At 39.7% G+C, this 13208-nt stretch overlaps 1 protein-coding gene across 12 annotated transcripts in view; it reads right to left on the minus strand.

Moving 5' to 3' along the window:
* Positions 1 to 13208, minus strand: part of MECOM (MDS1 and EVI1 complex locus) — a 481167-nt gene that overhangs the window by 257712 nt on the left and 210247 nt on the right. For all 12 annotated transcript variants that reach the window (XM_081862144.1, XM_081862138.1, XM_081862151.1 and 9 more), the window contains exon 2: positions 6783 to 7120. In XM_081862144.1, the coding sequence (XP_081718270.1) occupies positions 6783 to 7120 (338 nt within the window). The remainder of the gene's footprint in view (positions 1 to 6782; positions 7121 to 13208) is intronic.

Genomic DNA, 13208 nt, shown 5'->3' on the forward strand with positions numbered 1-13208 from the left:
TGATGATGAAAGCAAACAGATCTATCTTACTTACATTTACCAAATCAATTTAATTTTACAGGCTGTGGCTTAGTGACATATTGACTGTTTTCCTTAATGGCATCTACTATACTTAACGTAAGGAACTCATCTTTGAATCCCAGCTTGCATAATGTGTCATTTCATAATAAAAATTTTTTATCAAGATTTATTTAATGGGAAGAATTATGAGTGTGTGTCAATATTTTTTAAAAAATAGTTCCTATGATTATTTTGTCTTTTTCTTCATTTTTAGGTTTTGTATCTTCCTAAGGAGCTGAACAGTATATCTTTCTTTAAAGGTAATATCAGGAGCAGTCAGTCAATCTTTTCATTTAGTATTAGAATATTATTTTCTTTCAGGGCCAAACTACATGTTACTTTAAACATGTGCATTTAAAAGTCTGCTTTTAAAAACTACACTTTTTAAAAGCAAAAGCAGCCACCAAAACAGCAAAAGGGGTTTAACTTTCCCTTTGCTTGCTATTTCCCTGCTGAATATTATCTCATTTCCCTGCCCACCCACTGCTATTTTGCCCTGAAATACTACCTTTGGGGGCAAATAGCTTCAGGGGAGGTTCTTGGCAGGAAAGTGTTACAGAGGTAAAGGGTTAAAGGGTGAAATCCTCCTCCTGCTGTGGTCAGACTGGAGTCTTATTCAGCTATTTTTTTACAGAGAGAGAGAATGAGAAGGCAAGAGAGAGAGAGAGAGAGAGAGAGAGAGAGAGAGAGAGACAGAGAGAAGGAAGGAAGGCCAGTTGTAAGCATGCTTGATAAAGCATGCCTTCCATGTAATGTGTAGTTTTCCCCTTGCTGAGGTTGTTTCATAATATTCCCTATAAGGTAAAGGTAAAAGATAAAGGACCCCTGGATGGTTATGTCCAGTCAAAGACGACTATGGGGTGCAGTGCTCATCTCGCTTCAGGCCGAGGGAGCTGGCATTTGTCCACAGACAGCTTTCTGGTCATGTGGCCAGCAAGACTAAACCGCTACTGGCGCACGGAGGACCGTGACAAGTGCCAGAGTGCACGGAAACACCGTTTACCTTTCCGCCACGGTGGTACCTATTTATCTACTTGCACTGGTATGCTTTCAAACTGCTAGGTTGGCAGGAGCTGGGGGGAAACGACAGGAGCTCACCTCATCGCGCGGTTTCAAAGTGCCAACCTTCTGATCAGCAAACCCAAGAGACTCAGCGTTTTAGACCACAGCGCCACCCATTTCCCTATATTACCTGTATTCCTGTTCAGCAAAAAATCCCAATGGACCCAACAGTTAAAATGCATATAACTTTGCTTCAAAATTAGTTAGGCATTCATTCCAAGATTTGGCCAAAGTCTGATCCCTATAAAATGTTTTTACAGTTGTGTCTTAAATAGTACACCGAACAGTGCTTGCCATTCAGATTTACAGTTGTTTACTTTGGAAAGAAAGAAGCAGTTTTTAGAGTGGCTGCTCCCCATGTCAATATGGGAAGTGGCTATGACATGCCCCACTTGATTTCCAGAATATATACATGACAGCAGCAGCACTGTATGGACCCATGGATCAGTGTCAATCACATCTCAAAACAGCCTTCTCCCACATGAGTCAAGCAGCACATTAAGATCTTCCTTAAATATCCTACTCTGTCTGAAGGATGATGGGTTGCTATAAAAAGCAGGGCCTTCTCAGCAGTGATGCTAAACACTGAGGAACTCTCTCCCTAGGTATACGCACTTCCCTTCCTCCCTGCTGATTTTTAGGAAGCAGATTTTAGAATTGTATGATGGCTCTTCTATGGATTTGCATTTATGCCTTTGCACTCAGTCCTGCTTGCAGGCTTTGCATAGGCATCTGGTTGGCTACTGTGAGAACAAAATGCTGAACTAGATGGGCCATTAACTTGATCCATCTTACGTTCTTACTTCATTTCAGGCATTCACATAAAAATATGAATGACTTCCAGATTTTTACAGCTTTCGTTGACCTTGGTCGTAGACATATTGTCTGAAATGTTTGCATCAAATATTTATTTTAATATGCGTCCCAAAGCATACCTGAAATATTTGGATAAGCTGATATTTCATTCACATTGGTACCAACCCTATGGTTTGTGTATGAGGAGCAGGTTATTGGTGTGATCTACAAGGCAGAGGGCCTTCAAGACTAAAAGGACAGGGATCATTTCCCCATTAAGGAAAGCCACTAAGAATTTCTCATCACCTATATGCAGGCAGAATGTGTCAAACCTCACCCCCAGAGCAAACATCATTGTGTGCCTTCTCCATTGAACTATGCAGCATCCGGGGAGTTTTCTGCTGCCATCTTGGACAACATATAAAATCATATTGTTACCACAGTAGACTGCAGATGTAAAAGCCTGAGCACTGCTTGTATTTTGGTTAACTGAATTTGAATTTAATTTATGTCTTTGGTTAAATGATGTTATCTAGCCCCAGCCCTTGGGGCAGCACGTTGCAGCATTACTTTTAGTTTGTTTCAATTAATTAATTAAAACATGCAAATAATCATGTCCCAAGTTGTTCACACTTGTAATAAAAATGTGAGGCATTTTCTGTTTTATATTTTGGATCTGATGCCTTCTGTTTCCACTTTCCTAATACCCAGCTCAAGCATTAATATACAATGAATCCGAAAACCACTAGGGATAAACTATGTCTCCATGAACATGATGATTAAATCTTTCAAACCACAGAACAGGAGGAACCAAAATGTTCAACAAGCTGCAGTAGAGAGGAGAGGGAATGAATGCATCTGCACACACATGCAAATTATCCAAGTCCTAGGGAAGGATTTGAAGTTTCCTTTCATAGCATTTCCAAGTAGTTATTCCTCACATCTTTCCCAAGGAACAAAGTATGGTGAAATCGCAACTTTTATGTTTTGTGTTTTTTTTAATGTAGGTTGTTTTTTAAATTGCTGACAGCTGTTTAAAATCTGTTTTCTTTGTTGATTAAGAAGTAGGCCGTTCTCTTTTTTGCAGTGAGCTACAAATACTTGGCCTCAACACATGATTGGCCTGCTGGCAAATACTAAAACTGCAGTGACAAACTGCAAAAAAGCTTGACCTTTGCCCTTGCCCAGTGACCTCTTGTTCGATTTGTACTTTAGCCAAGCAATACCTGATTAGACGATGCTCAGCTTTGGACCCACAAACTGAGATCAAATTCAAATTTATAGCTTTTCATTTAAGCTGCTCTACAGCACTCCAATTATGACCCAAGCAGAACTATGTCACAACATTATTATTTTTTGTCCCACAACACATTGAATACGTGAAGCATTTGAACAAGCACAATTGCCATGATATTGCAGACTTCATATGGGCACAATCTTTGTTTGGGTATCGCAACATTCTATGGTGTTAGAAGGATGCTAGGTTGTAGTAAATATTTCTGCACATTCGATCACAATTTTTAATTATAGTTTTCAATCCTTCCATCTGACCTATTAGGAGAGAGTCATTTTAAAAAGAAAGAAAGAAAAAGAGGCCAGTTGTGAACAGCAACTACTTCAAGTTATAAATGCTCCAAGCTAGATATTTGTTATTAACTATCAGCAAAATAAGGCCCATATGTTTACAAATATTACTCATATATTTTATTAAAAGTTTGCTTTTAAAAGTATGGCTGTTTTTGTGTGTTGGGGGGTTGCTACATTTTAATACTGGGTGCTTAGTTGAAATCTGTAGATATAAAATATTGAGTACACCCAAACATAAATTGTTAGGGCCAGATTCAACTAAATAATTGCATCAGCGCAATGAGTCCCACTAGCGCATCAGGGCTTCTTCCATCTCCTCCCCCTGCGCACCCCACCTGCATACCCATCCCCAGTTCAGTGCATGAGGGGAGGGGACTCTGTTCTGTCTGACAAGCATACATTTTGTACTGAGAGCCAGTGTGGCGTAGTGGTTAAGAGCGGTAGTCTCGTAATCTGGGGAACCGGGTTCGCGTCTCCGCTCCTCCACATGCAGCTGCTGGGTGACCTTGGGCTAGTCACACTTCTCTGAAGTCTCTCAGCCCCACTCACCTCACAGAGTGTTTGTTGTGGGGGAGGAAGGGAAAGGAGAATGTTAGCCGCTTTGAGACTCCTGAAGGGGAGTGAAAGGCGGGATATCAAATCCAAACTCTTCTTCTTCTTCTTCTGATGGAATAACTGTAATAATGCAATACTGGATTCCTTCCTTAGTAGAGATAACAATGCAAACTATGATTTCCTTCCGCCTTTTGCAACAAAATGGAGGGTATGGCTATATTTATTATGTGCTCTTAAAGAGGCTATATAAATGAGTCTTACAATATTTTTGTTACGATCGCATCAGAACAATGTTGACTAGAGGTCTCAGTTTCAACATGCCATTTTATTTGCACAGATAGACACATTCTATCTCATCTACCTTGTACCTTGTTTCCAGGAAATCAGCAAGATTCTATGAAAAGCCCCCATGAACTACGAGGTGATATATTTGAGAAGGCATGACCATACTCCCACATAATAAGCAGCATCAAAGCATAAAGTGATAAAGAGCCACCTTGTGGCTTTTCTGCATATACAAGAGAGGTGAGAAAAGAGTAAGACTAGATTTATTTTTAATATGACATATTTTTTAAAAAGAAATGGGAGCCAGAGAAGTTGAACAGTGCCTGGGCATTCCCACTGGATGAATATAACGCTTGCATGCTTTGCAGCCACAGACAGTAATGAAACTCTGTGTGGGGAAAGACCCACACAGGACTCAAGACTGGATAAAAGACAGGCCGCAACTTTACTGGGTTCAGGTTCGCAGTAGCAAGGCAAGGCATGGCAGGCAGGCATGGCTCATGTTTCTGACAATTCACATGCTATTTGAGTGAGTGGGTCACCTGCTGGGGAAATGTTGAAAGTTGGAAGGCAACTGCTGTGACAATTTGAACCAGTCCTGTGAGTGCCACCCAAGCATCCTGGGATGCAGCAATGGCGGTAAACCTTGAGGTAAACTAATCCATGCCTTTGCTGAGGTAGCAGGGAGCCCACACTGCTGTCCTCTTAACTAAGGATCCTGCCTGATGCTCCAGCATCAGGTGCAGAATGCAGCAAAATGAAATAAATCTGCAGTATGAACCAGACAGAATAAGTAAATGGTGGGTTGCTGTGAAGAAGTCAAAAATCCCAGGAACAGAAAAGCCAAAATATAATGATCCTGTCCATGGAAGACCTGCCTTATACATACATGGACAAGTGAAGATAATAGATTCAGGTAGGTAGCCATGTTGGTCTGACGCAGTCAAAATAAATAAAATAAATAAAAAATTGTCCAGTAGCATCTTAGAGACCAACTAAGTTTGTTCTGGGTATAAGCTTTCGTGTTTCTGGGTATAAGCTTTCGTATCTGAAGAAGTGTGCATGCACACAAAAGCTTATACCCAGAACAAACTTAGTTGGTCTCTAAAGTGCTACTGGACAGTTTTTTTGTTTTTTTATTTCAAGTAAGGATAACGTCTTCTTCTCACTTGGTCAGGCTGAAAGATACTCCTCTCCCAAGCCATAATGAGTGACTTTCCAAGCTATGGCAAGGTAAAGCTGCCTGGTCAGCTGGTCACTCAGTATACCACACTCCTTCCACACCCACAGCTAAGTGAAGCAGCTGACTAAGGCAGCTGATTTTGGTGGGAATGACAAAGGCAGAAAATTGTTGCTTATTGCTTTATTTCTACTGTCAATGAGCTTGTGAGGTTTTCTGTCTCAGGTTAGGTGTTAAACTTAACCAGGCAGTTTTTGAGTACTGTGCAGCTTAAATTCGTAGAGGGTGCAATTTGCTGCTCTGCCTCAGGTGGCTAAAAATCTTTGACTGGACTTGCCCCAGTAACAATGGGAACTCTCAATTACAGGTGGTAAAATTTGAATGTGGAAATCTAAAGGACTTCTCTATCTCAAGATCCTCTAGGAGGCACATATTTCTCTGATTTAGAGGGGGGTGGGGGGATAATAAATGGCCTGATGCTGTCAGGCAAGGAAGAGAGCAGGCCTGGCTCACTGTTGTCTAAGGCCAGACATAATGTGTTGGTAAATGAACCTGGTCCACAAAGAATGGAGGGAATAGGGTAAGGTGGTCATGATATATGAGAAGCTATGAGAATTAGAAGAAACCAAAGGGTATTCTGATAGGGCTTGACAAGCCACAGGACTCAGAAAGAAGGATAAGGAAGAATTACCACGACCTAAATTTCCAGGATGACATGCTCATGTACTATTTTAATGGATGGCCTGTAATAGCACAAAATATACTATAAACAGCATTGCAAACATCATAGTTCTACAAGATTGCTCTCAGGGTACAAAGAGCAAAATCTGCATACTGGTAATTTTCTTTAAAATGACACCAATTTAATGGAAGGATATGTTTTCATATTATGTGGCATACTCAAAACATCACCAAAAGTCAACAAAGGGGGGGGGGGAATCCACAAACCATCAAAGCAAGTTCAGATAATGATTGCCTTTTCCTACTTCTCACCATTCATCTTAATGAAGGCATTTGAAATTGCAAAGCCAGGGTGGATTGATGTAGGAAGAAATGTGAGCAATTCACAGTCTCATCTCTACCTAAATGTGTTCTGTTCTATAACAACCCAGAATTATAAGACCCAATATTATCAGTCCTTAGATACACCAAAAATGTTATTTCAAAAATATCTGCACTTATCCATTAGGAATCCTGCCTTTATTAAAGGAAACAGATTATCACTGAATATAACACAATAACATATACATTTTCCTACCTCCCATCCATTGCCAGGATCTTTCAGACTTGGGCTATGTTCTCCTACATATGGTCCAAATCTTTCACCTACTTCAATCTTCCTTTTGGCCCATATCCCTAATCCGGCTCCAGGAATATTTGATTCTCGAAGCTCAAACTCTGATGGAATTGGTATGTCATCAGGAATGTATATTGGTGCTTTGTAAGGAGATCCCTCCTTTGGTGTGAAGGCTTCACTTGATGTTGCTGGAGATGATTGTTCATGAATACTGAGTGACAAAGTGCTTGGTTCTCCATCATTTTCAGATGTTTCTTCCAAAGGAATCTCAGGGAAGCTTTCATATACACACTCATTATCTGAAAAGGATTCCAAACATGAAGGGCAAGATGAGTGGATATGCTTAAACAGTCTTAAGAGCCTATTTAAAATCAATCAAAGAAGTGGGCAGGCAGACCTTTCTTATTCCATAGTTTAGGCATCACAACTGAAAAGGCCCTTTTCTCTTGTCCTTACCAGTCATACTTCAGTTGGCAAAGGGACAACAAGGAGGAATTCAGAAACAGAGCACAAGTGTCTAGCAGGGTCATATGGGTGCAGAGAGTTCCAAAAACACCATAGTCTGGGGCCTTTGAGGGTCAAAGCCAGCAACTGGAATTGAGCCTTTGAACCAAACCGGAAGCCAATCTGCCAAAAGCAGATACAAATCTGGCTACAGTATTCTCAACCAACAGTAGTTTCTAGATTGGGCTGCCCCTGATGACAATGTAGCAGGAATTACAGTATCCAACCTTGAAATGAACTAAGGCATGAATGACAAGGGCTTGATACGATTTCTCTAGAAAAGAGCATATATAGCAAACCACATAAGAGTACTCTAGCCCTGTCAGGAATTTCAAAAGGAAATACAGAAAGTGACCATTAGCAGCACCCAAAACTAATTTCAGATAAATTAATAGCAGAAAATAGCTATGGAACTTATTAGAAATAATTTAATATAAACTATTTGCGTTAGGATTGAACGGCATGTTATGTCAGTAGCATGGAAGCTATCTGAAACAAAACTTTGTGTAATGGCTTTCCCATGTGACAGTCATAGCATATAGTATGGCTTGCTATATGGATCACCCAAGCCTGGGAAGAGTGCTCATACCACCACTTGCAGCGTCAACAAATGTGTGATATGGCACTCTATGAGATCCAACCACTCTGTGAAGCAACTGTAGCATAAACCATGTTTCTGGAAGCCTCCACACTGCTGTCATGACCACCTCTAAGAACTAATCTGCTGGACAGGAGTAAAGGTCTGTCTCATCTAGCATTCTCTTTCTGCTAGCAAGTCTTGGCTGTCAGTCACCCTGGCATATGGTTATTTGGAGCTATGTTGACTAATATGGACATTCAATTTAGTTATCATGGTTGGCAGACTAGATCACTCTTTAATGGACTTGTCAAATCCTTAAAACACATGCGTGCGCACACCCACCCACCCCCCTTATATAAGCTAGCGGCCGCCACAGTACCTTGTGGCAGTAAATATATGTTAGTTATGGTGTGGTATAATGCTTCCCTTTGTCTGTCTTGAACCTATTGCCAATTAATTTCACTTGGTGACCCTGAGTTCTAGTATTATGAGAGGTGACCCCTGAAGCAGAATTGGGATATTTATTTATATTTATTTTTCACCTTGCCATAAGAGATCAGGGCAGCTTACAATAGTTTATTTTCTCATTGCATGTCTGAGAGATGGTGATTTGCCCACTTTTTCGTAGCTAGGGCATGTTCAGTTTTTTTAAAGTTCAGAGTTAGGTCTGCTGTACACATATAGCACAATGAGATGCATCTGAAGTGGCAGAATAAGATGCACCACTTCAGAAGGGCGCAGGGTGCACTATATATATACATATTCCCATAGGTTGAAACCACCACAACCAAAATACTTCCCCCCCCCCAAAAAAAATACCCAATGCCTTGCAAACAGAAAACTTGCACACCAGGGAGAAATGCTCAGACAGAGACTTTAGTAGGTGAGGCTAATTTCCTACTTGCAGGGAGTCATTCGTTTTAATAATTTTAAAAGAAAGCGGAACCTTTAGGTCCTGCCTGCATTCTTCCCATGCAAAGCGACTCTGAGAACAGGATGCTGGCCTGGTGAGTCTTTTGCCTGATCCAGCAGGGCTCTTGTTCATAAACTCTGGCTTTTTCAGTTAAAAGGATCAGGTGGTAACTAATGGAAAATATTCTGCTTGAGAAAGCTATTACCAGCCAGAGTAGACAATACAGGGCTAAATGGACAAAGAGCAGTACAGTGGTACCTCGGGTTAAGAACTTAATTCGTTCCGGAGGTCCGTTCTTAACCTGAAACTGTTCTTAACCTGAAGCACCACTTTAGCTAATGGGGCCTCCCACTGCCGCTGCACCGCCACCGTGCAATTTCTGTTCTCATCCTGAAGCAAAGTTCTTAACCCAAGGTACTATTTCTGAGTTAGCGGAGTCTATAACCTGAAGTGTCTGTAACCCAAGGTACCACTGTATCTAGTAAAGAGCAACTTTCTCCATTTTATTAATGCAATACCATGGTGCCAACTTATTATGAAGTTAATCATTCCTGGTCCCTGGCCCAGATTCTCCAGAATAAACTGACCCCTTTGATTACAGGCTACCACCCCTGATTTTCAGGCATGGGGGAAACCAGGGTTAGGCAAGCAAAGAGGCTTAGTAATCAGATGTCACATTTCTCTCTTACAATTTATTTTAATGGAGGTTTTCTGGTTGGATCTCTCTGCATCTGGCATAAATATGAACATTACAAGTAAACATAACAGTAACTGATCAAAAGATCTCCCATCAAAACCCAAACATTCCTTAGTAGCACATTTACAGAAAAAAATAGCATCTCCCTTATCAAACTGAACGTATATACCATTGCAACCTTTTTTTATGAAAACAATACAATTGTCAATTTGCTAGTGACTTTTGGCAAAATACCTGCAAGAATGTTTCTCAACCAATAATTCATAATGTTTAATTTGATTATAACTGCATTTCTAAACATGTTCCAAATCACCCAGGCTGCACAGGTCAGAGAAAAGTGTACTTTCACACTTTCTGTTAATGAGAGGCTTTCTTTGTTCGCAGAAACCATCCTGTTACGTTCACAAATGGGGCAAGTTCTCATGGGTGCTAAAACTATTTTGCTTCTTGATCTTTCAATCTTTATGAAAACAGATGTTGGGAGGAAAGCATCCTTAATTTCCTCAGCCAACATAATTTATCTCCACATGAAACAAGCCCCAGAAAACCTAAAATTGGGAAGCAAATACACAAACACAATTGTTGCAGTTTTGATTTCCAGGCAGACCTCTTTAAGATCATAAAATTGTCCCTGTTAGGAATTGGGTAATATAATTGCAATGTCTGAGTTAGGGAATAGAATAGATTAGGTAACATGGAAGTTTAGACATTTCCCTTCATTAAAAAAAATCCTCATTGCTATTTTGCAATAAAAACATGAGCAAGCTTCAAAGGAAACCCTGTAGGAAAGGTTAATTGCTACTAAAAGACCAGGGTAGACACCAGTGTGTGCACATTCTGCACAAATGTGTTATGTTGGCAGGAAAGAATGCACATGACTACGGCTGGGATATTCCTGATGAAGATGATAGAGCAGCTCTGTGCCAAGGCTAATGCCAGAGCTTTAACCTCTGTGGAGCCTGGGGTCAGTTTAAACAGTAACCTAGGCTTCTGTGTGGAATATGAGCAGGGGGGTTGACTTCCTTCCACTTGGACAAATGCTTAACCATTTAGCTGCTTTAGTATCCTTTTCCATTCCAAAGGCAAAACAAGATTGCAACAGAATGTGTGTGAGAGAGAGTTAGGGAATTTTAAAACAGCCAGGGCTCCTTAACCTTCAGCATAAGTAGCTAATAATCCAAATACAGAGATAGGCTTGAAGTTAGTAGCTAAATACAGTGCAACAGAAGGCCAGAGGTGTGTGTATTTAGTAATTCCACAAATGTACTCAGTTAATTAAAAAAAATGCGATGAAGTGCAAAATTCAGCATTTTGAGAATCCCCTCTCTTTTAAGCAAGTTCCAAGCTATTAAGACTGCATGGACAAGTCTGAATGCCTGAAAATGTCCCATATTCTACATTATTTAAAGTGCTTTTCCTACATAAGTAAGAGCATTCTTTTTTTTTTAGTAATCCTGTCATATGGAGCATCAATGTTATCATCACAAACATACCTTTGAACCTTGGGTCTTGAAACAGCATAAATGGCTGGAATAGTATTATTCCCAAACCTTGTTTTTAAGAGCATTTTATTCATGAATGGGAGAGAAAAATCATATATATAACTGATCTGTAAATTTCCAGTTTTTCCATTTCTGGCCTTGCAGGAGGCATGTTTCCATTTTTCTCTCAGTTCTTTAGAATTCAGCCAAAGCTAAGCAATTTTAAGTAGCAATTATTTCATTGACTGAAAGTGCATCCTTAAAATCAAAAGGTCTTAAAATTGCTTAAGTTTCATTAGATCATGGATTATTTTTTTAACAAAAGCATAGCAGTATTGTTTTAATTTCAGCTGTCCTCCACCAGTGTGAATTAAAAGTGTGACTATTAGAATAAGAGCATAACTACCTAAGACGAACCCAGCTGGATCAGGCCTGTTGCCCATCTAGTCCAGCATCCTGTTCTCCCAGCGGCCAACCAGATGCCTCTGGGAAGCACACAAGCAAGGTCTAAGCATGACAGTATTGCCCCCCTCCTGCAGACCCCAGCACCTTTATTTAGAGGCATACTGCCTCCAATGTATAACTTGCTGCTGAAATGGAATACAAAGGACGAAACAGTTAAATCAGCTATGATTAAGTGGGCACAAGATATTGGTCATAACATTATGTTTGCTGACTGGGAAAGGTTGTGGACCACCGGTATGAAATTCACGGCATGTAATGCCTTGAGAGAGAATATTATGAAAATGATCTATAGGTGGTACATGACCCCAGTCAAGCTTGCAAAAATTTACCACTTATCAGATAATAAATGTTGGAAATGTAAAGAAAATGAAGGTACATTCTTTCACCTCTGGTGGACATGCCCAAGGATTAAGGCTTTCTGGGAAATGATATATAATGAAATGAAAAAGATATTTAAATATACCTTCCTGAAGAAACCAGAGGCCTTTCTCCTGGGTATGGTAAGCCATGTGGTGTTAAAGAAGGACAGAACTTTTTTTATGTATGCTACTACAGCAGCAAGGATACTTATTGCAAAGTATTGGAAGACACCAGATCTACCCACTCTGGAAGAATGGCAGATGAAGATGACAGAATACATGGGACTGGCAGAGATGACTGGCAGAATCCGAGACCAGGACAAAGAGACAGTGGAAGAAGATTGGAAGAAGTTCAAAGACTACCTAAATAAACATTACAAAATTAATGAAGGCTAAAAAGATATGGGTTTAAAAATTAGTGGTTAACAGGGGCGTTGATTAAGGAAAAGGAATAGGATTATTTAAAACTATGGGAAATATGGGAATGGATTTGCTGATAAGATAAATGAGATTAGAATACAGAAGGGGGAGGTGTGAGGAGGTCGGTGAAAATAGGTTTAGAAAATAAGGTTTGAATTTATACTTGTTTTTGATTTGTTCGTTGGTTTTTGTATGTTTTTATTGTTGTGTGTGTTTATATGTGTTTATTTGAAACTTTAATAAATATCCTTCCTGGCAGACACATGAAGGATAATGTAAGAAATATAATAAATATTCTGGAATATCTGACTGCCAGTAATGAGAGACAGGCCGTCCTAATGTTTGTGGATGCAGAGAAAGCGTTTGATAATGTTTCATGGGAATTTATGTTGAAAAATTTAGAAATGATGGAAGTGGGAGAAGACTTTTATAATGGTATAAAGGCAATATATTCAGAACAGAGAGCAAAATTGATTGTAAACAATGTAATTACAGAAGATGTGAATATAAAGAAAGGTACAAGACAGGGATGCCCTCTTTCGCCACTGTTATTCATTACGGTTCTGGAGGTCCTGTTGAGTTCTATTAGGCAAAATGAACTAATAAAGGGGGTAACAGTAGGTCAAAATCAATATAAAGTTAAAGCCTTTGCCGATGATCTGGTAATTACAGTGGAAGATCCGACAAGAAGTTTAAAAGAAGTTATAAAAGAAATTGACCAATTTGGAAGAGTAGCCGGATTTGTACTAAATAAGAGGAAAACTAAACTTATGGTGAAGAATTTGGACCAAAGTCTGATGGAAGAAGTGCAAAGAGAAACAGAGATGGAAGTGGCGAAAAAAGTAAAATATTTAGGAATATGGTTAACTCAAAAAAATATTGATTTATATCAAAACAACTATGTGACAACTTGGAACATTATTAAGAGAGACCTCGAAGTGTGGAGTAGGATGAAATTATCTTTTTGG

The sequence above is a fragment of the Podarcis erhardii genome (assembly GCF_964252035.2).
Source record: "Podarcis erhardii genome assembly, chromosome: 5".
In the NCBI taxonomy this organism is placed as follows: domain Eukaryota; kingdom Metazoa; phylum Chordata; class Lepidosauria; order Squamata; family Lacertidae; genus Podarcis; species Podarcis erhardii.